Below are 22,891 nucleotides of genomic sequence, written 5' to 3'. Positions count from 1 at the left end.
ATTCAAAAAGTGCGGGTGCATTCATAAAAAAGAGGTTATGTGTTATGGCAAGAGCGATCGCATTTCCCTCCTAGCCTGGCACACTGCACACTGCACACTGCACACTGCACACTGATACCGCGCATCTTTCCTTCCAGCAACACGCGTTCATACCATCTCCTCCTTCTTTTGGGGGCTAATAAAAGCATCAGTTCTCCAGATGGAGCATTTCGCTAAAACCACCCCTAATCAATTAAACATTCCACACCTTAAGCTATCGATAACATAGCACCCCCACCGTACCAAACCTAAAAAGGCCAAATTCTAGACCCCACCAGCCCACCACATCGCTATCCGTCTTTACAGCCAATAGTTATCTTTAGAAATATTCACAGGCTGACCTTTGCAAACGACGAAAAGTAAATTGGAACAATTAATCAGCCAAATATATACCGTTGTATGTTCCGACAAGTATTCAAAATGGCTGAAAGCGCAGCAAAAAGATTGAAAACCTCGGGTGGTGGTAACGGTGTCAAAATCGGCACCCACAACGGCCATTTCCATGCTGATGAGGCCCTCGCCGTTTACATGCTACGGCTGCTTCCTACCTACGCCGACTCTTCCCTCGTCCGCACGCGCGACCCAGCTCTACTAGAGACATGCCACACCGTCGTCGATGTAGGCGGTGAATATGACGCCTCGCGCAACCGTTACGACCACCACCAGCGTACATTCACTACAACTTTCCCCGGCCGACCAACTAAGTTGTCCAGCGCGGGGCTGGTGTACATGCACTTCGGCAAGTCCATAATCGCCCAGCACCTGAGCAAGTCTGAGGATAGCGACGAGGTCGGCGTGCTATGGAACAAGCTCTACGAGTCCTTCATCGAGGCTCTCGACGCCCACGACAACGGCATCTCGTCGTACGACCCGAAGAAGTTAGAGGAGGCTGGCATCGAGAAGGCCTTCAGCACCGGTGGCTTCACCCTCGGCGCTATGGTCGGTCGCCTAAACCCCAACTGGAACGATCCCACACCCTCGGACCCGGCCGAGGCCCAGGCCGCCGAGGATGAGAAGTTCCTTACGGCGAGCACGCGTATCGGCGAGGAGTTCTCGCGGGACCTCGATTACTATGCGCGAGCATGGCTGCCCGCGCGCGCCATCGTTCAGGATGCTTACAAGAAGAGACTGCAGTTCGACCCCGAGGGCCGCGTCATGGTGCTCGAGGGCCAAGCCGTGCCTTGGAAGGACCATCTATATACCCTGGAAGAAGAAGAGGGAGAGTCGGCTAAGAAAGTTCTCTACGTGCTATACCCGGAGAAGCCCGTCCCCGACGCCAAGTGGCGGATACAAGCCGTGCCTGTCACCAAAGACTCGTTCCAGAGCCGAAAGGCGTTGCCCGAGCCGTGGCGGGGCGCGCGCGATGAGCAGTTGGACGAGGTATCTGGGGTTCCGGGTGGTGTATTTATACACGCGTCGGGATTCATCGGAGGAAACAAGACCTTCGATGGTGCTAAGGCGTTGGCCGAGAAGGCCTGTGCATTTTGAAGATAGAATTCCACTTACCAAGTATGTAGAGGAACTGGAAAAGTGTGATAGCCCTCTGGCATATACCCAGCAGAAAGACAAAAATCAATGGAAAGCTACAACCTGGCAAGTGAATACTGTTGAGAACACGGCACAAGGACCTGATATTTCCCGAGATATGAAGCCTCGTTATTAAAACAACTATCTGACACTGACACCAGAGCAATGCCTAACCCATGTTGCATTCACAGGTAAGAGTAATAAATAGCAGCAGTTCCAAACATTAGGTTAGGCAGTCAACCAAGCCAGAACATAGAGAGAGAGAAAACAAAAGAAAAGGAACCAGGGGTCTTAGCGAAAGTTCTCGATTTGGGAATTGGGAATAGACCCTAGAAGAAAACGACGACGACGACATAGCGTCGTTCCATCCGTGATATTTTTTGCAATTGCGAAAATTTCCCTTTGCCAGTACCACGCGAAATCACCGTTTCCCCAAACGCCGCGGGAGGATAAAAAATCAAAAAGAAGTAACTAAAAAAAAGTCCTCGTAACCCATCGTCGTGAACGGGAGCCGGCTACTAGCACCTTTTGCACCTTTCTCGTCTCCCTCGCGCGCAATATAACGCAACGCAACGCAACGCAACTACTCGGTCGTACAACGACGGGCAAAAAACGTACACATACGCTCCCCGTGGCCGTGTATGATAGAGCTGGGGAGGAGGGTAGAAACCCTTTAGATAACGCGCCTCTTTTCTTAAGTAGCATCCAACGCTGTTCATCCGCTGTCCTCCGTAGAATCATCTCGTCTCACCTCATCCTACATTGTCCCGCCCCAGTAGCAGTGTCGCCTTACTATCATCTTATCTTCGGATCGGGATACCTTTGGCAGCATCGCCGTTTACCGCGGTACCGGTAGCCTCAGCATTCTTAGCGTTATTCTCCTTGTCGCCATTCTCAGCGGCATCGTTCTCGTCGGCGCTAGTCTCGCGGTTGAGGAAGCTGCTCTCCTTGACGGGGCTGCCGGTGGAGGTGACCTGTTGGCTGGTGTGAGCGTGCAGGCTGGGGTGGTGCTGGTGGGCGACGGTGCTGCCGCCGTTCTGGCCGTTGGGCGACGTTAGGTGGGGGATGTTCTCGGGGACGGGGTGCTGGCTGCCGACGCTGCCTGTGTCGACGCTGTCGCCCTTGCCCGCCTTCGACATGGCGTAGTCTCCGCTGTCGAAATACTTGCGCTCCTTCAGGTGCTTGGCGAAGTGGTCGGATTTCGACGGCAGCTTGCCGTACAGGCGGAAGAGGCGTTGCTCATCAGGGGTGAGCGACTGCGATAGAGGGAGTTAGCATCCATGTTGGTGGTATTTGTATGTGGGGTTATGTGCAGCGGTGTCATGTGGAACGATGGAGATGATGTTCGGTAGTGTAGTAGAGACAAAGACGTGAGACTTAAATCTCGCCATAGTAAACCAAATATTAGGATGATAGGCTTAGTTCCGTCCGTCGTATCGTCTACCCCCCCTGGTTTGGGTACAGTAAGTGGGCATCCAACCCAACAAGGAGTAGAGTAGATGGGTGTGGTGGGGAGGAATGTAAGTGTGAATGGAAAACTGACCTTGACGTCAACCTTGTTCTTCTGGTGAGGGTTCATGGTGAAGTACGCGAAGGTCGCCTCGATCAAAGGAACAAGTCTTTAACAGACGGGTTTCTCAGTGCCGTTGGGCTTGCGAATGGACGGTGGTGTTGAGAAGAAAATGTGGTCGAAAGAGGGTGGGAGGTTTCGTCGTAGTTTCGTCGTAGTTTGTATTGGAAGTTCGTTTTGGGGGAGGGGAGCAAGAATACCTAAGCCTAAGTGCCCCAGTGTATCTTTCAAGTACAACGAGGTAGGTTAGGTACCTAATTACCTATCTAACATTAAACCTAACCTCACTTAACTGACTACCGATATAAGTAACGGCAGGTGTAGGTGGTGGGATGGCTGACTACCGCTACGATTGGGGGGTGACGGAATTGTACCCGCTAGCGTTGCTCTTAGTTAAGACAAAGACCCAATTATAAGCACAAGCCGCTTAAGTAAGGACAAAGTACCACAAAGTATTCAGATACCACTGTTTGTATCTATGTAGTGCTTGTATCTGAGCATGTCGCAGCACGATGTGACCTATAATATCCGGAAGTTGCCGCCCTCCCAAACTCTCAAAAAGGGTTCGAAGAATAATCAGGGTCCAATATGCAACTTCGAATTGTTTGTTTATTAACATACGACAGTTATTAATCGATTCGGAGCATTTTCATCCTTGCATTCATACCCTCTTTCAACCTACCTATCAATCAATTCAACTCTGTCTTACCTCGTTGACTCTGCCCACCTTTATGAGTCAGTTCCTGAGCATCGTCGCCATGGCAGCCCATCTTCATTAATACCGCTGATTAATACCAGGGCATCTATCCAACACATCCATGACGACGGCCTCGTAAGGACTGACTGCGTGGAAACCGTTCGACAGGTCTGATCCGACGTCGTAGTCACCACCATCCTACAGCAAACTGGTCACACCTTATATTGGTGATATTGCGGTCGGACCAGCAACTCCTTATCTAGAAAACGTCGTGATCTGACGAGCAACTCATGGCACCAATCAGGGACTCTACTACAGGAACACAACAGCAACCCACGTTGCTTTCTACCTTGCTAGATGAGGGATGATAACGAAATATGATTATTGACTGATAGGATAGTACCGGCGGTATGTTTATGCAGTAGGTAATGTGATACGAAACTCCTCATCTATTAGTTGAGCCCCAAAACTGAACAGATATCTGGTGGCGATGGTAGTATTATTACCGCTCCTCCTTTATAGTTCATTTAAGTTTATGCAAATAGACTTGTTTATAAGACAGACCGGCTGTTTGAGACATAGTATGAAGTTACTTTCTGTCCCTACCTATTTCTCAAGAATCATAAGTATGCTTGACAGCCCGTTTACAGATATTAGTTAAATACGATCCCATACTAGTTTATTGCTCAATTAATAGTTTACGAGTAGTCTGACTTTCCTTCTTTTATTCTAAAATTCTAGTATCATTTGTACATATCAAACACTCATTCTTGAGTACAAGTCTTCCAAAGAGAGCTTCTCTACTAGCAGTTCCCTTCCTTCCCTTTCTCTTCAACTTTCCCCAGCCGCGAACTTATATCCTACTTCGTCTCAATTTTATTCAATATGCTGTAATGAGAGGAGGGATAGTTGCTCTAAGTGGTCGCCAACGTGAGAGTAATACTAATCAGCTGTTTCGATCCGCTCTTTAAAGCATATCGGGCAATCCCTTGCGGTTATCCGGACATTGGCCTGGTCGCCTATGTTGATATCGTCCTGATTATTTTCTGGGACTTCTCCATTGTGATCTATCGTCATATGGGCTTGGATTTCCTCAATGCTACTAAAAGTTTCAGGACACCTCGTAACACAGCACCGTTGCCCCCAGTGGACTTGTTTCATATGAAAAGCCCAATCGGAGCGGCGTGAGAATTGGTGATCGGCGGTAGGGCAAGGCTCGAGACATATATAAGGCTTTAGGTCCCCCTAGACATGTTCCCTACACATATATAAGTACGGTAATTTAGATGAGAAAAAATTAGATGATAGTGAATATGCATACTCCCGCTCTCCCCTTGACTGTACTTCGATCATAAGAAAGCACAATTTGCACATAAATGGACCGTCAATATACTCCTCAGGCACTTGCGGAACGTTCAGTCGGTCCGGTTTGCCGTTAGGAGTGGCACATGAAGTTCCAGAGATCTTTGATGCAGCGACTGAATCTTCGATCGAATTACTTAGTAGATTTGAATCCTTTCTAGAACCTCTGAGGTGCTAAAAGGCTGGTGAAGTGACTGTTCTCGCATTGTCGAACTTATCATTGGCGCTAGCATCACCCTCTAGGCCTCCAGAAACCTCACTGTAATGATTCTCCCAGTATTTCAAGTACTGCCGGCGCCATATTATTGATTTCTAAAGCCTTTCGACAAGTCTGTAGTCTAATAGCGGGAATCTGTCTATCACAAGGCGAATATCCTGTTGTTCGTAGTCGGGTTGATCGTGTTGAGCTGGGTTGGCAATGGTGATAGACAGCTTAAGAAAGCAGTCAAGTACATGGCCCATATCTCGGAGGACAAGATCAATTGTAGGCTTTTTCAACACATTGTCTTCCAGGAAAGAATCCTCCAACTCTTCATCGATTGGGTCTATAGGTCCATCTTCGAAAATACATTCCTTCGACTCTGATGAAGTAGCTAGATTGCTTTCAGCGAAAAATGTTGTCGTAATGTGTAAAAGCCTTCCACCTCCGACGGGTACCTATAGTACATCAGCCTCAGAAACGGAAATCCTAGTTGGGGGCGTCCTAACCTTGTCTTGGATGCCGCTGACGCGATGTCTTCATGCTGGGAGGGTCACTGACCTCTGTAAAGCTGTACAAATAGAGGATCAGCAATCTGTGGGCTATTTTGGATACGTTCGGCACGAAAAACGCAGATTTTGGCTATATGCTTCTTCGACTAACCCATCACATCTCCGAAGGAAAATCACACTCCGGCAGACTATCGACGGGAGCCAAACGAGCTTGCCACCATTTTATTACCCTGAAATGATCAAGATAGCACTCACTCTTTCTATCAGTGTCTTACACCTATACGACACACCGTGGCTGGCAAAAAGATTGGATTAGATGACATTGTCTTCCACAGCGATGACACCCGATGCTCCCATAATGATTCTCCTTATCGCCCCTTTGTTATAAAAAGGTACACTTCAGGGGATACCTCTACAACCACTCAAAACAGCGGATTACTGAAAACGCAGAGGCCGGTTCATCTCGTCGTATTATCACTAGGGGCTTTACTTATACAACTAATCGTCGGAAAGGTAGTTGAGGAGCTTGACGTTATAGATGACATGGATGCGAAATCGATTATATCGAAGCGAGAAATAGGGGGGCGACTGGCAGATTGTGTTCTGGAACAGGGCGGTATGAATTATCTAGCAGCAGTTAACTGGTGTCTTGAAAGCGTATATACTGTATCAAACTTGCAGCATGATGGCTTCTGGCGGGATTTCTTTGAAGCTGTCGTTGCTAGACTGGAAGAGGACGTAAACTCATTGGGCACAAACTAGAACCAAGAGTGGTTTGGTGCGATAGATGAATATACTTGCAAAATCCGTACTGTATATTATTTACTATCAATTCTAAGACCAAGAACTTCAAGTATATGAAGACAAGGGCCAAAACTATGCAGGAAAAAGAAAATCGCTTTCCAGGTGTATAGGTGTAGGCCTCGTTTGATTGTGTCAATTATTACCCATATACTACCTCTTTTCGAAATTCATAAATGTCTAAGAGTTATGATTTTGATACTTCTTAGGTATTCACTATTTCAGCATGCGGAGTTAGCAGTTTGATCCCGGCGATAGGACTCACACCCTTTCCACTTTAGTATTTTGGCTCACGGAGTTTACCTAAACGGTTTGGTTACCGGTGATAAGCCATGTATAACGTTGATTTTGATATTTCATTATGTGGAGCTTAACACCTAAGTTACCGGTGATAAATTTTATATTCTCCCCCCCCCTATTTCGGTGTCTATCCGGTTTTATGAGCTTTCTCCGAATCATAATATCGAGTACGCCGGGCTGAATTGAGAAATACTAAGATCCTATTGGTAATTAATCTCTAATACCCGCGATATATGCTTTATAGTATTGTAGTAAACTTGTGATTATTATGAGAGAGCTCGTGTACGTCACTATCCCTACAACGCTTTCGTAGAATACCGTAAAGACATAAACTGGAATGTATTAGTTTTAAGTCCTATGATTTAACTTTTATTTATATTATTATTCCATCGCGTCTTATGTGAAGTTAGTGACGGTTATCCCTATTTAGGTACTCATGTCGTCCGGCTTTGTGGAGATAAGGAGCATGGGATCTATAGGAGGTAGTGATTGAACAACACCGTATGAAGAAAGAAAACCAACCTTTGGAAACATCATGCCATAGTATCAAAGACCTCACGGAGATATTCGTAAGGGATATAATCCTTAAATGGGAAATGCTTGCCGCAGACTAATCGGAGAAACTTTGAATATATCCGATCATCGCCGGCTGAGGTAGAACGGCCATTCTTATATAAGGCTTCCAAGATCCGGTTTATGAGCTTGAGAATATGTCCAGAATCATCTGTCTCTTCACCTTTTCTATAATCTCAATCTCACCTTCATCTTAACTTTCACTATGGCATCCGACCTTCCCACCGAACATCGCGCCCTCGTGCTCGAGGCCATCGGCGAAGGCTTCAACCTCAAGAACATCCCAACCCCCCAGCCCGGCCTGGGCAAAGCTATCGTCAAAATAACTGCCGCCGGTATACTTTCTTACCACCGCGAGATCTATAGTGGTACTCGCTACTACAACTTCCCCAAGCCAATCGTAGGCGGTATCAGTGCCATTGGCCGCATCGTCGCCGTCGGAGCCGACGCAACTCTCCTAAAGCCAGGTCAGCTTGTGTATGTCGACTGTGTGATCCACTCGCGCGATAACCCCAACGATCTGTTCCTCACAGCTATTCACGAGGGTCTAAGCGAGGGCAGCAAGAAGCTGATCCGCGACGTGTGGCGTAACGGGTATTTCGCTGAGTACGCCCAAGCGCCCCTGGAGAACTGCTTTGCCCTTGACGAGGCGAGATTGTGTGGTGAACTAGGCTACACAGTCCCGGATATCTTGTATAGTTGCCACATGCTTGTTGGGTTCGGCGGATTCCGGGATATTGACCTGAAGCCTGGCGAAACTATCATTGTGTGCCCGGCCACTGGGGGCTATGGAGGCGCGGCTATACAGACAGCTATTGGTATGGGAACAAGAGTCATCGCCTTCGGCAGAAACGAGAAGGAGTTAGCCAGGCTCAAGGAACATGTGCTAAGGGGCACACCAAACGCCAATATCGAGACGGTGAAGATGACCGGAGACGTGATGGCGGATGCGGCCGCGTTGCGGGCATTTGGCATTGTTGACGCTGTCCTCGATTTTACACCACCGCAGGCAGCTAAGTCCCAGCATGTCAAGAGTACCATCTTGGCTCTCCGTCGTGGCGGGCGTGTCAGCTTTATGGGCTGGAATGAGGATCCTATGGTCCCTACTGTCATAGGCATGGATATTTCCATAAAAGGGAAGCTGATGTACGATCGAGATGATATTGTTTTATTTTTTAAGATGTTAGAAAGGGGCTTATTCCCTCGCGGCAAGAATTTTGTGGACACGAAGCTCTTCAAGTTGGAAGACTGGAAGGAAGCTCTCGATGTAGCCGCGGAGCACATTGGTATTGGAAAATTCGTGGCTTTTGCCCCTTAAGATTGTGTCTTGGTCATTACGAGGACCTACTGGAGGTATGAAGGAATACATAGGCAAATTGATAGACTGATATATGCGGTTAGTATAGATAAACTATAAACACGTCTCTTCTCATTATTACTATTAATGTCATTATGTAATGTAGGATGTATCCCTTATGTTAAGGGTATAAGTGAAGTGAATCGTTAGTTGAAGCGTTTTATATGTGGGTAAGGGTCAAATAAAGCACATGAATCTAATTAATTTAAAATGCAAGATTTGATCTAGATCGTATTGAGTATTAATATAAATAGATCTAGCATCTAAGGCGATGCGATCAAGTACTCAAGAGCGACATAGCTAAAGGCAATAGGAGGTATACATGTGTTATTAGCCAACAACCTACAACGTAGCTTACTCAGCTTCAGTTTGGGACTTCCCTATTATTATATTGATATTACTGCGGTACCTATCAAGTATACTTCTGTAGTTAAAGACCTTTATAGTAGAAACGAAGTCAGTTCAGTACCTTGAGTCTACAGCACTCGAATAACCCAACGTACCACGCCACCCACCATGACTTTCGGCTACAGTTACCCGATATCTTTAAAATATTCTAAATACTGGCGAGCACGTAAAACCTTTAAACTACTATAAACTCTACCTAATATTGACACCCTACTGCTGTGATGTCCTATCTACAAGCTGGTGGATCCGGAGTCGAGCTCCATCACCGCCGAAAAGCCAGTAAGAAACGAATGTCCCTATCTCCACTCTGTACGAGTAAACCGACGGAGACCTCAAAAATTGCCTCCTCGTCGCTTTCGTTGCTCTTGGCAGAGACAACTATGCTTCCAGCTGAAAGCTGAGGTCAAAAGACGTGGCAGTAACACAGACCCTATCGCGGCTTTAGAACCCCTCGACCACGTAGTGCGTAATTTATACAAAGGCTACGATTCGTGAGTTATTTACCTGAAGCATCGTCCCTCCTGTGTGGATCGACGTCCATCTATCGAATAGCTAAGAGATCTGGCAGCGGGATCAACCTTATTTCGATTTTATCTTCAGCGCAGATCACTAGTACTCTATACTTAGGTCTCGTGTTGGTTGACAGCAATGCATAACTTGTGCAATGAGGAATAAGATTATGTTTACGTCGCTTTGTGAACCGTTCAACGTGTATTCGGAGCCGTAAGACAGCTTCGTTGAGTTGTGTAGGTATGAAAGTCGCCTTGATAATCGGCCCTTTGATATCTACTGCCAGTATCAAAACTAATAAATTTCCCAGCACGATGAAGTTACGAAGGAACCCGGCCCTAACAGCAAGTTCAGGAATATCGTTATCATTAATATTTCATTAATCTTCCATCGTGACGCTTGCTTGAAGTATTGCTTAGAGCTACCGTCATCATGAAGCTCTTACGACTTGGGCTCGTTGCCTCTAGTGTTGGACTCCCGTTCGCATTCGGGGCGATCCGCCGCGACCTTAACAAGAGGAATGTCGAAATAGCCCAGATTGACCATGACAGTCGCATCGATCAAAGAAGCCAGGAGATCCTCTTCAAAGAGGCCGACTCCGACTTCGAAGATGTTTTCCGGTGCGTCGGGGGTACCGGCAAGCGTCTCACATTCGACGCGGACCAGGTATTCGTGGCTTGCTGCGCGCCTGGCCAGAGACTGCTTGGGAGCGTCGATACCGCGTTTGACTGCTGTTCCGAGGGTCACGATTTAGTTGGGAGCGACCATACCGGCTATAGATGCTGTCCTATAGGCCAGTCCTACGACGGTATTAGATGTGGCTGGGTTTGCAGTGGTGGAAAGGTTATGGTGGATGGCCAGTGTGCCTGTCCGCTGGGCACGAGTCCGACCGCAGATGGTGGCTGCAGGGGACCAATAGGTTGCGATTCTGGCATCACTACCGGTATGTGCTAATTAATTCTCGCATATTTTATCATAACCGCAGAGAAATCTAATCGCTCAATAGGAAAATGCTACGCCTTCAAGATGGAAACCGGGCATACATTCGGCTACGACAGCATACAATTACACTACAGCGCAGCCGACCACTCCAGCCAGCACCGTATCGGGCGCTTTAAGATCTGCGGGAACGAAATCTGCACCATAGGCCGCGCCGTGAACCCCAACGACCCCGTACATATCAAAGACGTGCAGGGGACCGCGCACCAGAGCTCAGAAAGTCAAGGGAGTCAGTGGCTTAATGGGGCCTCGGACGGGAACCATATTGGACGAACCTCTTTATATGGCGATTCCGGTGTGTTCACACTTACAAAGTGGTCATGCGGCAAGTACTGTCTTGGAGGCTTCGGGAAAGGAATCAGCTACGCGTTCCCGAGCGAGACCCCTTCGATCACATTTACCTTGGACAGACAGGCATGCACACCTATCGAGATTATCGAAGTGCCCTGCGATATCCATAAAGTCGAGAATAATTGCATGTGGGAGAAGGTACCTGGAAGCTGTGGTCCAGGGGATAGTAACAGTTGCCGCTGTTCTAAGAGTTAGAGGTTCTACTTGCAGTTTATATAGGGGCATTTGGTTGGGTTCGGGTTATTATGCATTGGTGATTCATGGCTGGAGTCTGGCTTGGTTGATTGGATTTGGGGTCTATCTTTTAAGATTTTCATTTGGGTAATTATCTAGCATTATTCTCTCCGGTAAACAATAGCATATTATAGTTGAAGGACTATTATACACTTATCTAGCATACTCGTTAAATAGATCGTAGCTTACAGCTACTGGGTACCTATAATAATCAACAAGCCTTAAGATATGAAAGGGGGTTCATTGGACATCTGAGTCTGCACTACCTCGGATAAAGTTAAGGGGAAAGAAGCCTTCAATGAGTAATAGACTTGGCCTTAATTTAATTACGCAAAATGATGGCATGGAGTCATAGTTATTACGCTAATACCAAGATACACTCCTATAGACGATAGTAGTTTATAACTTGCGCTTGTTTTAGAGTAGTATATAGACAATGTGATGGCGAAATCAAACAAGCTGTCTATGGCGTTAGATCCTGTAATTCACTTCTGTCCAGTTCTATATAGACTACCTAAAATAAGCCTCTTACGTCAAGTACCTTACGGGATTTCAACGCGAATCTTCAATAGTGAATTACAACATGAGGTTAGCTCGTTTGTTTGGCTTCCCCTCTTCATGACGTGATTGCTAGTGTCCTATCTGAGAGACCGAATGGAAGCTTTAAGCCCTAAATTAGGCCGCAAATTACGACTATAGCACGTTATATCGTCGTTGAAGCTCAACTTTATACTAGTATCCTATATTATAACGTCTTTGATAGTCTTCGGGATCTTACCTACTAAGCTTGGTTCCTCCTCTAGCCCGAAAAATTACTTGGAACCGCGATAGAAGTACTATCTAAATTCACAATCTCATCATACACTTGAGAGGATGATCGAGTGGCAACATTTAGGATAAGCGTAGTTAAGGATAGCATATTGTAACCCTCGTCTTGTATACCTAAGGTATTTGACAGTACTTCATGATAGTGCTAGCAAGTGACAACGAGAGCAACGGCAAAAAGACGAGTATCCACTTACACGCCTTTCTAGGTTGGAATCCCTATACAGATGATTGATCGGTACCTACCTAGGTAATCTCTAGGTAAACTTATCGCGTGTAAACATACTAGGCAAGTTTTCAAGGAAGATGTATCAACACTTTCAGATTCTGTTTAATAATAGGAGATATAAATACTAAGTGAAACCCACCTAGACTTCTTGTCGTTCGCCGGCTAGGCCCGATTATGCCAAATAAATAGTTAAGCATATATGATTACGAGTCCTAGTACGTTAGACTGCCGGTGAAGTCATGATCTAGACTTTATTAAGCATGGTCTAATGGTTGATCCCTCGGGAGGCGTTCAATAAGGGTCGGTATCTCCGTGGGACGAGGAGTATTGGCGGGAGCTAATATGTAACCTAGATGAGTATGGGGCGTGGTAGCAAATGCAGGTACTCTGTAGCATACGAAAGAATATTATTAGGTAAGTGAGTTATTTGTTTGTTGGACTTATGTCGTGTGCCGTCTTGGAGACCCCCTCGCCAAGGAGATGTTATGGGACGATAATCTGCGTGGATAGAGAGATGAGCAAATACTAAGGTATAAGAAAAGCTATGCTTTACCTCATAGTTATCAGATCTTCTAGGTTACATCTCGATGGAGACTCAGCTCATGAATATCCTTCATCCTCTTTCCCTATCTGTATGTACGTGTTTACTTCAGCTTGGATTAAGTCTAGGCCATGAGTACTTCTTAGATCTAATGTGTGAATGGAAGCTAAGATCTGGATCCGGTCTATTGGAAAAGTTGGAAATTCATCGCTGTGACGATGTTGGTTCCAGAAGTTGGGGGTCCCATATGGCAATTTGTATGTACCTAGATATGTCATTGTATCTATCGTACCGACCCTTTCACATGATGGATATAATTTCTATTGGTTCATGATTGGATCGAGGCTGAGAGCTGGGCTCGTAGCTCTGACCCCCTAAACTCATGGCGCAATAAGAACTACCTGTCTTGGTATAAAAGTGACAAGGAACATGAATTTTAGTAGACATTTAGTAGAGATTTTGGTATCACAACCCGCATAATCCCTGTTACAAGGGCGCGCACATCATCGGAGACCCACATCTCGCCATCTACAAGAGCTCTCGTTCGTCCAACTGAAGCCATAACGGCCATAACTGGTCCTCACCAAGAAAATACATGAGAGTAAATCCTAATTGCACAATGCTCCTTCTTCGGTGCGCGATCCAGAATCGTCAATCTTCGTCCGGGGGTTATCCATTTCTTCGGCCCTTTCTCGCCTGCAGATATTCCCGTTGTCAATTATATTAAATACGACCGCATCATGCAGTTCATTCCACCTCCCTGGAGAGCACGTTGATGGCATTTGCTCTAGCTTGGTTATATTATATGACCCTTTGCAAAGTCAATTTCCATCAGTAGTCGATATCTGGACTTGGGCTGGTGTGTTGCGTTGTAATCTTACCGATTTACAGCGTAGCTTTATACTGAGGACCTTCAAGGGGCGCGCCCCGACATAACCTTCGGGTTCATATTTGGTACCTACTGTATAAGACTGAAATATGTCTTCTACTTTAACCAAAGTAGGCCATGGCTTTGCCTGGTTCTTTAACCTGAACCTCGACCCTTACGGGCAACGTGAGGCTGAGCGCATCGACTCGAGAGACGCGTCTCAAGCTCATCCTAATGTCGAGCCTTACGACGAAAAGGACCCGACCGCGGTCGACTGGCTCGTGAGTGTTACACCAACGCCTCGAGGGATCTTCCAATATTTCTACCGCCTATTCCCGTTTCTTCACTGGATTACCAGATACAATCTGACATGGTTTATCGGTGATCTAATTGCTGGTAAGCTTAGGATCTACCCCTCTACCGCACGGGCAATACTGACATAATCCGGCTTTAGGTATCACGGTCGGTGCCGTAGTCGTGCCTCAGGGCATGGCTTACGCATTGCTTGCGGAGCTTGAGCCTCAATATGGCCTCTACTCATCCTTCATGGGTGTCCTTATCTATTGGTTCTTTGCAACTTCTAAGGATATCACAATCGGAGTATGTCACTAAATTTCATGGTATCCTTGGTCCGTTGTATTAAAGATATGCTTTGCTAACCCCTCCCGAAGCCTGTCGCGGTCATGTCGACTGTCACCGGTGACATTGTCAACAGAGCAGAGGCAGCTATCCCTGATGTTCCGGGTCACGTTGTGGCATCTGCGCTCGCTGTCATTGTCGGTGCTATTGTGTGTTTCCTAGGGTTGGCACGGCTTGGTTGGATTGTCGATTTCATCCCTCTGCCTTCGATTGCTGCCTTTATGACTGGATCCGGAATCAGCATCGCGGTCGGACAAGTACCCACGATGATGGGCATGAACAGCAAAAAGAAGCGATTTTCGACACGAGATCCTACTTATCTGGTTATCATCAACACCTTGAAGAACCTCAAATACACCACTATCGACGCTGCTATGGGTCTCACAGCTTTACTCATGCTGTATATCATCAGGGGAACTTGCACGTATCTAGCTAAGAAGTATCCTCACCGAGAGAAGACACTCTTCTTCGTCTCCACCCTCCGGACTGCTTTCGTCATATTGCTGTATACTGGAATTAGTGCCGGTGTCAATCTTCACCGCCGGAGCAACCCTCTTTTCAGTGTTCTCGGCGAAGTTCCTCGAGGTAAAGAATACCACTTACATGATATATCTATTGTTTAGTGCGTGGCTAATAAATGTAGGATTTCAACATGCTGCGGTTCCCAATCTCGACCCCAAGATTCTCTCCTTCTTTACCTCCGAGCTTCCCGCAGCCGTCATCGTTGTCTTGATCGAACATATCTCCATCTCGAAGTCGTTCGGTCGTATTAATAACTACGTCATCGACCCTTCGCAGGAACTGGTCGCTATTGGTGTCAGCAACCTCTTAGGTCCCTTCCTTGGTGCATATCCGGCTACTGGATCTTTCTCCCGCACTGCTATTAAGGCTAAATCCGGTGTGCGTACGCCATTCGCCGGTGTCATTACTGCGGTCGTCGTGCTCCTTGCTCTCTACGCGTTGACGGCCGTCTTTTGGTATATCCCCCAAGCATCTCTAGCCGCTGTAATTATCCACGCAGTCTTAGACGTTGTGTCTCCACCGAATGTCGTGTACCAATTTTGGAGAATCTCCCCCTTGGAGGTTATCATCTTCTTTGCTGGAGTTTTGGTAACTATCTTCGACGGTATTGAGGATGGTATCTACACCACAGTTTGCATATCCTTTGCCGTCTTCGTTTTCCGCCTATTCCAGGCAAAGGGACGGTTCCTCGGTGTCGCTACGGTTCGAACTATTGGGGACTTAAGATCCGACAGCCGTACTAGCTCAAGCCAGACCTTGTCTCAGGATCAAAAGACCCCCTTAACGTTGAGGGAAGGCCACATTTCAAGCGAGCGCAATCTATTTATCCCGCTAGATCATGAGGATAACTCGAATCCTCGCGTACCCGTTTCTCATCCCTACCCTGGCGTGTTTATCTACCAATTTTCGGAGCTATTTAACTATCCGAATGCAACTCGCTTCTTGGATGGGCTTACGGCAGGAATTTTCAAAGCGACGCGAAGGACTGATCCAGAATCTCTCGGAAAACTAGGTGTAAGTCTGATATCCCTAAGTCTCTATTTACATTCGCTAATGTTACGCTAGGACCGTCCCTGGAATGACCCCGGTCCTCGTAAGGGCAAGGTTGTTGTGGACGATACGGCAGAGCGACCTACTCTTAGAGCTATCATTCTGGACTGTTCCGCCGTTAATAATGTAGACGCGACTTCAGTTCAAGCCTTAATCGACGTGCGTAACCAATTAGATAGGTATGCCCAACCCGACACGGTCGAGTGGCACTTTGCCAATGTTAGGAACGCTTGGACTCGTCGCGCCCTTGTCGCCGCTGGTTTCGGGTTCTTGCAACCTAAGGGAGACGCTGAAGCTGGCCATCGCTGGAAATCCATTTTTAGTGTCGCCGATCTGGCAGAAGCCGCATCACCACTTTCTGGAGAAAGTCACCTTGGAGAAAAGGGGGCGGTCGAGAAGCGCACGAGCCATGGCGACGAAGAGATCGGCGTGCAGCCATCTTCGATCACCGAAGACGAGAGTTCCGCTCGCCAAGTGCCCGTTTATGGCCTTAACCGGCCGTTCTTCCACGCAGACGTGCAGGAGGCTTTCGACGCGGTATTAGAGAACATCGAATACCGACCCCATGTTTTTAAGGCCTAGGTGCCTCGTGTAGGAAAATAATGTTGTATAAGCTATGAACCTATATACCCCTTAGAGACTATCTCTGTCGCTATTCGACTAGAATATGGTCTGTCGTGTTGCGTAGAAAGTCGAGTGGCGGAAGTAAAGTTTTGATGATACCTGATTTTGTACGATAGTTTCCAGTCTTGGATACTAATATTCCCCATAGTTTGATTAAAATATCAAATATTTCCAGAATAACACAGCCTAAATACGGCCAAGCTAGGGTACTATATCCTACACAAGGACCTACCTTTGATTACCACATTTGCTTTTTGTTTAATACCATCTATATCAACAGACTATGTTATTGATATGCCTAAAATGGGATTGGATGATCCCCATTATTTAAAGCCTACCTAAAGTATAAGAAACGACCCCGAAATATAGGATTAGTAGATACAAATTTCACTGCGAATTTGGTTGAGTCGTACGTCTGATATACATGTGCCTCAGTTTGCTAGGTTATATGTTATATATAATTTATAGAAGAGTATGTGGAATATCTACCGTAAACATCCACACAAACCTCGCCTGCTTCAAACCTTACCCTTCAACTCAACCTCCTTCACATCGACGGCAGCGGCCTCGGCGGCGGCGCGGAATGCCTTGGACCGCTTTCCGAGGACGATCCAGGGGGCGTCGGGGGCAAAGACCACAGTGCTCATCTGTTCGAGGGGTACGCGCTTGGTCTCGGGGAGCACGAGCCAGAAGAACAGCGCGTTGGTGGCGTTGCACACCGCGAACAGGGTGAAGTACCGCCAGCCGACCGAATCGATGGCTACCTTGGTGATTTGTCCGATAAGCGTGTTAAAGGCGAAACTTATCATGGTTGCGAGGGATACGCCCTTGGAGCGCGTGTGCGTGTCGAAGATCTCGGCCGGAATGATCCAGGAGAGCGGACCGCAGGCAAAGGAGAATGATATGTTGAAGAGCCAGGTACTAGTAAAGCCAGCGTTAGTTACCTATCTTTCCAACGGTAAATAGTAACGATAATTACTTACACAATAATAAACCCCCACCCAGCAGTACCTCCAGAATTCGTATCTGGCGGGAACTGGGAAATCAATATGGTAACGATGATGAACATAATGCAGTTGACGACGTTTCCGACGATTATAGTCGGTCGACGGCCGAACTTGTCGATGAGCAGCATACAAAAGGCTTGCGCGATTAGTGCAAGGATGCTGTTGATGGCCTGGTACTTGAGCGCTTCGTCGGCGGATATGCCGATCTGCGCGAAGATGGTGACGGAGAAATACTGGATCGCGGATACGCCTGTCATCTGTGTCGCGCCTTGGATGGCGCAGGCGAGGAAGAGGCGGCGGAACGCGGAGCTGTGGAAGAGTTAGCCAACGCACAACAACCTCCTACTTATTCATGAGACAGAGCAGGTACATACGGATTCGTAAAAAGCTCCATATAGCTCTTCGCCTCATGCTCGTGTTCAAAGCTGATAGTCTCCTGGATCTGAGCGAACTCAGCCTGAACCCAGGGGTCGTTTATATCGCCGTTGGAGTGGAGCTTGGCCAGGGTGCGTAAGCCCTCCTCGGCGCGGTCGTGGTCGACGAGCCAGCGCGGACTCTCGGGGAATAGAAGAATGAGCGCGGCTAGGACCAAGGCGGGTAGGTTCTGGATACCGAGCGGGATACGCCATTGCGCGTCGTTGGTCAGGTTGATGAAGCACCCCCAGGAGATCCAGCCGGCGAGGAAGGCGCCGATGCCCAGCATGAATTGTTGTAAGCCCGTAACACGGCCGCGGATGGAGGGGTGGGCTATTTCGCTCTGGTAGACGGCTATTAAAGGTAGTGAGGTTAGTATATCGACCCTGCTAAATCCTCTACTCATTGTTGAATATAAGGATTATATCTCTAAGAAGGAAACTCACTATGTGGGATCATTAGCATGTTACGTTCTCTATTCATATGTATATATATATAAATCAAGGGACAAGCTTACCGAATAATCATAGTCAAAAACCCAACGCCCAAGCCCGCAATCGCTCGTCCGCCATATAAGTAGTGTATCGTCTGCGCAGCAGTCTGGATCGCCCCGCCAAGAAGGAAGATAATAGCACCCAGCATGATCGTCAGTCTCCGGCCGAGCATATCACCCGCCGGTCCCGCGAACATGGCGCCGAAGAAAGCACCGCCCGTGAATAGAGAGACGACGGCTCCACTGTAGTTATATGATTAGGACCAGGAATCGGAAGATTACCTAAGAAGTAGGGATGCGGAAGACTGACTCTTGAGCTGCGTTTGATTGGAATAGTTCGGCGTACGATGTACTCCCTACTACACCCGCGATGACACCGAGATCGTAACCGAAGAGCACCGAGCCCATCGAGGCGAAGACGCCGACGAGGAACTATTTGGCACGAGGGAGTTAGTTATGACTTCTATCGTGCCAATTAGACTCGCTAATACACGTACCTGGTAAGTATGAGGCTTCATCGTAGCAATAACCGCATACAGTCGTCCTGGATATTCTATATCTGTCTAACCGTCCTCCACTTACAAAACGAGGAACCAGAATCAACAAACAACAAGCATCAACTCAGTGAACAAGCACGCGCCCATCTCGGCCACAAGACGCCGACATACTTATATACCCCTATACATATGTACCTCCCTCCAAATCCCAACCCATGGGCCCACCGTGGAGAACCAGACCCCAGAGCTTGATACTCGAAGGAGACGACGGTTCCCCGTTCCGGGGCTCTGGGGGATTTCCTTACTGGAGGGAATTCTCCAGCGCACCGTACCCCGAACGAAGCTCCATGCGCGCCAATCAGGGACCGTGACTTCGCCAAGGGGGCCCCCCTAGGAAAATCCGGGGTCGTGATGCGGAGAAGGAGGAGATGAATTCCCCAAGGAAGGGGGGTCGGTGGACCCCCTTGCTCCTCTGCGGGACGCCGTATGTGGTGTACGAACACAAGGGAAAACACGCCGAGGCCCTCGAGTCCAAGCAACGGTGAGTGGATCGCTACGAACAAGCGTAACTTCTACGCGACACCACCCGATCCGATCGGCATGGTACGATTGCATTTGCATGTACATGAGCAGCTGAACGAGTCTACGAAGCGCCATTGGGCGGGAAGACGCAGAGCTGAAGAGCCTAGCATCGAATGCAACTACCCTACAATTTGGCGGCCAAGTCTCATTTCCACGAACCAGGTATCTGGGAAATCTCGTCTGTATATGAATCGTTATATTTCAAAGCAACAGAAAGCATAAAAAAAAAAAAAAGCCCAACTACCGCTGAGGTATCTAAGCCGGTAACGCCTGATGTGCCCTTCTCTATGGTATAACCCTTCGTCCTTTATGAATGCCAACTTCCCTTCCTTCCCTCTGCAATGCTATGTATAATCCGGCACCTCCATGTTTGACATACTTTCTCTCTGCCGAGATTCTTGAATTTGGGCCCTTGGGGACCTGTCACGTAGTGGTACTGGCCGAATAGTCTCCACTGCCGTTTATCATTGAGACCGTACAACTTGTCGCCCCAAGTTCCTCTATAATGAAACCAACTCGTCGGCTCATCAGCGTTTTCCTTCACTGGTTCTAGTCCCTCATTATCTTTAGTAGTGGTATAGTCATACCAATAACCTCTGAGATTCTTGGAAGGATCCCATAGTGGGCCTTTATCCGTGACGTCTTTGAGGATCCCGAAGGGTAAAACGTATGGGTGATTTCCAGGCGTGGCATACATAGCATGCGACCCAACGGCGCTATATATGACTGGTCTTTGTATCTCAGTCTCGTTTCCTCGCTTCTCAACAGCGTGCCAGGCGTAGGCTTGACCGCCTTCGTGCTCGCTAAAGAAAACCGCGCGGGGAACACCGGACTCAAAGCGGATCATGCAATGCTCCCAATCACCGACATGGTTCCCGTATCGTGTACCTAGGACCGTCTGACCGAGGTTATAGGCGTAAAAGAAAAACCAGAAAGCATCCACGATACCGGATCCTTTGTCTACCAAAACGAGAGTAACAGGCGCACGAGAGTATCCCGACTCATCAGGTTTATTCTGCGCATTCTGCGCATTCTGCGCGTCCTGTGCTTCTTGAGACATGAGCCTCTGCTGTTCACGAGAATGAAAGACTTGAGACCGCCTTGCCAGCCGTTGCGACTGTGGTGTGCCAGCAGGAAGCTTCCGTGGGTCTGATATTCGGTGTAAGGGATGATCGCGATCTACATCGAACCACGTCGTATCGTCGCTAAGCTGTTTACCAGGCTCCTCGTCGTCGTCATGCTCTTTATCGTCATCCTCGTCGTTAAAAGCGATCGGCCTATTCATCTTGCTGTGAAGCCAGCGCGGGCGTGACTCTACATCATCCTTGCTGTTAAGGTGCTGGAATCCTAGCTCGGAGCTCAACTCGTTCAAGTTGGCTAAAGTGAGGGGCTGTGACTTGTTGAATGTCCATTTGTCTTCGTCTAGGTCCGGTACCACATGTTTGATGTGGTCAGCAATGTCGGAGGGCCAGAAAAATTCCTGCGAATAGAGATGAACCAGGGGTGCATAGTTCAGCACATAGTCTGGTATCCCCTTCAGCTGCCCCTTTTTCTTATTGTCACTCTCCTCTCTTAATATGGCAACCCCTTCCTCTCCCAGGAGACGCCTTAGTTCATGACGATGACCATCGTCTTTATTCTTCGGCTTCGCTGGAGGATCTTTCCTGAGGTGCAGCAGACCACAGAGGCTAAACCAACGACAGGCCTGACGATCAAGCCAATATGGAGATGTATTGATCCACTGTCGGTCAGCCTCTTGCTTTTCCTTGTTTGGTGGAACGGGATTGAGAGCTCGAGGTAGTACGGTGACAACTACGATGACGACAGCAAGCACGACGGCAGCGATGGTTATTCGGCGGAGGTGGTACATCGAGAAGGGAAAACGTCGCCGATGCGCATAGCACGTCGACGGAAGATGAGGTGGTAGGTAGTCGGTGGTCAACGATCAACGGTCAAGTAGATGGTAAATGAAAGAAAGCGGTATGACCGAAGATACCGAAGACAAGAGCGCGCGTACTTGAGTCAAAAACGACAGTGATTCGAATGAAGGTCGGCAGTTAGAAGAGAAATGAGAGGCAAAAGTATGTTAATAAGTAAAAGGAAACACCATCAATTGACCCCCCATATTATGTGAGACTATTTAGAAAGACAACTAGTACATAGTCCAGCTGTTGTGGCTAGTTGATGGTAATGGGTTAATCATGTTGTGTGGAAAGCCGAAAGAAGGAGTCCGAATACATGCGAATACATGCAAATATGTACATGCGGCCATCGGCGGGGCTTAGGTACCTCCTAGTTTGGAATTCGGAGTCGCAGATGTCTGTTAGCTGGTACCTGTGCCACACATAGAAACTGTATTAGAAACAGATGTATAACTGATCGGTCCTCTATTTTTAGTCCCTCCTAAGCCCCTCCTAAGCCCCTGCATAACAGCATGGTTTCGTGCCTTAGAACCGCATTAGGGGCCTAACACTAACAGAACGCAGTCTGGGCAGGGACTAGTATCGGACTGATAAAGCAGTGATAGTCACCGATGATAGCCACATTACGCCACCACCAAGTCCAATAAGAAACCCACATGTGTCGATTTATTCGTCAAGAACTTGACTTTCCACTCAACCTACTTCGGAACGTCACGCGGAAGAATAATGCGACTGTACTACATGAAAATGTCTTTATCTTCTAGTCACGACTTAAATTTATAGAGTCTAGACGCCTTCTGTCTGACCCTACGAAAATGCATAGATGCATCTGATACAGGTATTTACCATACACATGCGCCGGCAAAGGGATGCGCAACAACGGCCCACGTGTAGATCATTGTTGCTGTGACTTGCTTATAAAGGATGGGCATATGTAGTGTACTGTGAAGAAATCAAGTCTTGAGCCCAGCACCAGCATGGTCATTGAGTTTGCCGTTTTCCGTGAGACTCGACAGATTAGACTCGACATTTACTAGCCTGCATCAACATCAATGACGTAGATGTAGCCGTTTACAAAAGCAACAAGACAGGATATCCCTTGACCAGCTAGGTTAGTTAATTAGCTGCAAACCCTACGCAATTCGACCCAACACTCGAAAGCCTTGTTTTTGGTTGTCAAGTGGTAATTCACACAGTGTTAGGAGTCTTTAAAGGGGATAGTGAAGCGGTCAAGCTAGG

At 47.6% G+C, this 22,891-nt stretch overlaps 8 protein-coding genes across 8 annotated transcripts; 5 read left to right on the top strand and 3 right to left on the bottom strand.

Moving 5' to 3' along the window:
• The first annotated feature begins 211 nt into the window (after positions 1–211).
• F4817DRAFT_328384 (metal-dependent protein hydrolase) lies at positions 212–1,717 on the top strand. Its single transcript, XM_049302148.1, has one exon. It carries the CDS (start codon positions 439–441, stop codon positions 1,525–1,527), a length of 1,089 nt encoding a protein of 362 aa, XP_049161876.1. The 5' UTR covers positions 212–438; the 3' UTR covers positions 1,528–1,717.
• F4817DRAFT_328382 (Endosulfine-domain-containing protein) lies at positions 1,674–3,510 on the bottom strand. Its single transcript, XM_049302147.1, has 2 exons — positions 3,110–3,510; positions 1,674–2,822 (listed from the first exon to the last, which is right to left on the bottom strand). Exons 1-2 carry the CDS (start codon positions 3,143–3,145, stop codon positions 2,367–2,369), a joined length of 492 nt encoding a protein of 163 aa, XP_049161875.1. The 5' UTR covers positions 3,146–3,510; the 3' UTR covers positions 1,674–2,366.
• A 2,021-nt stretch (positions 3,511–5,531) lies between these two features.
• On the top strand, positions 5,532–6,665 carry F4817DRAFT_328376 (uncharacterized protein). The gene is made up of 4 exons (XM_049302146.1): positions 5,532–5,852; positions 5,904–5,965; positions 6,162–6,533; positions 6,586–6,665. Exons 2-4 carry the CDS (start codon positions 5,936–5,938, stop codon positions 6,646–6,648), a joined length of 465 nt encoding a protein of 154 aa, XP_049161874.1. The 5' UTR covers positions 5,532–5,852; positions 5,904–5,935; the 3' UTR covers positions 6,649–6,665.
• Positions 6,666–7,663: 998 nt separating this feature from the next.
• Positions 7,664–8,898, top strand: F4817DRAFT_368988 (putative quinone oxidoreductase; the record flags this gene model as incomplete). The annotated part of the gene is made up of 1 exon (XM_049307302.1): positions 7,664–8,898. The coding sequence occupies exon 1, from the start codon at positions 7,786–7,788 to the stop codon at positions 8,896–8,898; it is 1,113 nt and encodes a 370-aa protein (XP_049161873.1). The 5' UTR covers positions 7,664–7,785.
• Positions 8,899–9,982: 1,084 nt separating this feature from the next.
• On the top strand, positions 9,983–11,530 carry F4817DRAFT_279835 (uncharacterized protein). Its single transcript, XM_049299535.1, has 3 exons — positions 9,983–10,095; positions 10,166–10,798; positions 10,862–11,530. Exons 2-3 carry the CDS (start codon positions 10,288–10,290, stop codon positions 11,398–11,400), a joined length of 1,050 nt encoding a protein of 349 aa, XP_049161872.1. The 5' UTR covers positions 9,983–10,095; positions 10,166–10,287; the 3' UTR covers positions 11,401–11,530.
• A 1,928-nt stretch (positions 11,531–13,458) lies between these two features.
• On the top strand, positions 13,459–16,730 carry F4817DRAFT_279824 (sulfate permease). The gene is made up of 5 exons (XM_049299534.1): positions 13,459–14,298; positions 14,357–14,502; positions 14,574–15,126; positions 15,185–16,077; positions 16,129–16,730. Exons 1-5 carry the CDS (start codon positions 14,013–14,015, stop codon positions 16,693–16,695), a joined length of 2,445 nt encoding a protein of 814 aa, XP_049161871.1. The 5' UTR covers positions 13,459–14,012; the 3' UTR covers positions 16,696–16,730.
• A 525-nt stretch (positions 16,731–17,255) lies between these two features.
• On the bottom strand, positions 17,256–19,517 carry F4817DRAFT_368985 (general substrate transporter; the record flags this gene model as incomplete). The annotated part of the gene is made up of 6 exons (XM_049307301.1): positions 19,149–19,517; positions 18,962–19,083; positions 18,676–18,894; positions 18,119–18,499; positions 17,721–18,053; positions 17,256–17,658 (listed from the first exon to the last, which is right to left on the bottom strand). The coding sequence occupies exons 1-6, from the start codon at positions 19,167–19,169 to the stop codon at positions 17,256–17,258; spliced, it is 1,479 nt and encodes a 492-aa protein (XP_049161870.1). The 5' UTR covers positions 19,170–19,517.
• A 477-nt stretch (positions 19,518–19,994) lies between these two features.
• On the bottom strand, positions 19,995–21,826 carry F4817DRAFT_279787 (uncharacterized protein). The gene has a single exon (XM_049299533.1). It carries the CDS (start codon positions 21,598–21,600, stop codon positions 20,038–20,040), a length of 1,563 nt encoding a protein of 520 aa, XP_049161869.1. The 5' UTR covers positions 21,601–21,826; the 3' UTR covers positions 19,995–20,037.
• Between the last annotated feature and the right edge of the window lie 1,065 nt (positions 21,827–22,891).

Source organism: Daldinia loculata (genome assembly GCF_022478755.1).
Source record: "Daldinia loculata strain CBS 113971 unplaced genomic scaffold F4817scaffold_8, whole genome shotgun sequence".
NCBI classification, from domain to species: Eukaryota; Fungi; Ascomycota; class Sordariomycetes; order Xylariales; family Hypoxylaceae; genus Daldinia; species Daldinia loculata.
This window is presented reverse-complemented; position numbering and strand designations above follow the sequence as displayed.

Bases quoted from the DNA above. Each gene is read 5' to 3' on its own strand.
- F4817DRAFT_328384 (XM_049302148.1), top strand. From the start codon at position 439: ATGTTCCGACAAGTATTCAAAATGGCTGAAAGCGCAGCAAAAAGATTG.
- F4817DRAFT_328382 (XM_049302147.1), bottom strand. From the start codon at position 3,145: ATGAACCCTCACCAGAAGAACAAGGTTGACGTCAAG. The intron at 2,823-3,109 runs GTCAGTTTTCCA...CCTCTATCGCAG, and splicing joins AGAACAAGGTTGACGTCAAG to TCGCTCACCCCTGATGAGCA.
- F4817DRAFT_328376 (XM_049302146.1), top strand. From the start codon at position 5,936: ATGCTGGGAGGGTCACTGACCTCTGTAAAG. The intron at 5,966-6,161 runs CTGTACAAATAG...GATAGCACTCAC, and splicing joins GGTCACTGACCTCTGTAAAG to TCTTTCTATCAGTGTCTTAC. The intron at 6,534-6,585 runs CTAGCAGCAGTT...TATCAAACTTGC, and splicing joins AACAGGGCGGTATGAATTAT to AGCATGATGGCTTCTGGCGG.
- F4817DRAFT_279835 (XM_049299535.1), top strand. From the start codon at position 10,288: ATGAAGCTCTTACGACTTGGGCTCGTTGCCTCTAGTGTTGGACTCCCG. The intron at 10,799-10,861 runs GTATGTGCTAAT...ATCGCTCAATAG, and splicing joins CGATTCTGGCATCACTACCG to GAAAATGCTACGCCTTCAAG.
- F4817DRAFT_279824 (XM_049299534.1), top strand. From the start codon at position 14,013: ATGTCTTCTACTTTAACCAAAGTAGGCCATGGCTTTGCCTGGTTCTTT. The intron at 14,299-14,356 runs GTAAGCTTAGGA...ATCCGGCTTTAG, and splicing joins TATCGGTGATCTAATTGCTG to GTATCACGGTCGGTGCCGTA. The intron at 15,127-15,184 runs GTAAAGAATACC...TAATAAATGTAG, and splicing joins TCTCGGCGAAGTTCCTCGAG to GATTTCAACATGCTGCGGTT.
- F4817DRAFT_279787 (XM_049299533.1), bottom strand. From the start codon at position 21,600: ATGTACCACCTCCGCCGAATAACCATCGCTGCCGTCGTGCTTGCTGTC.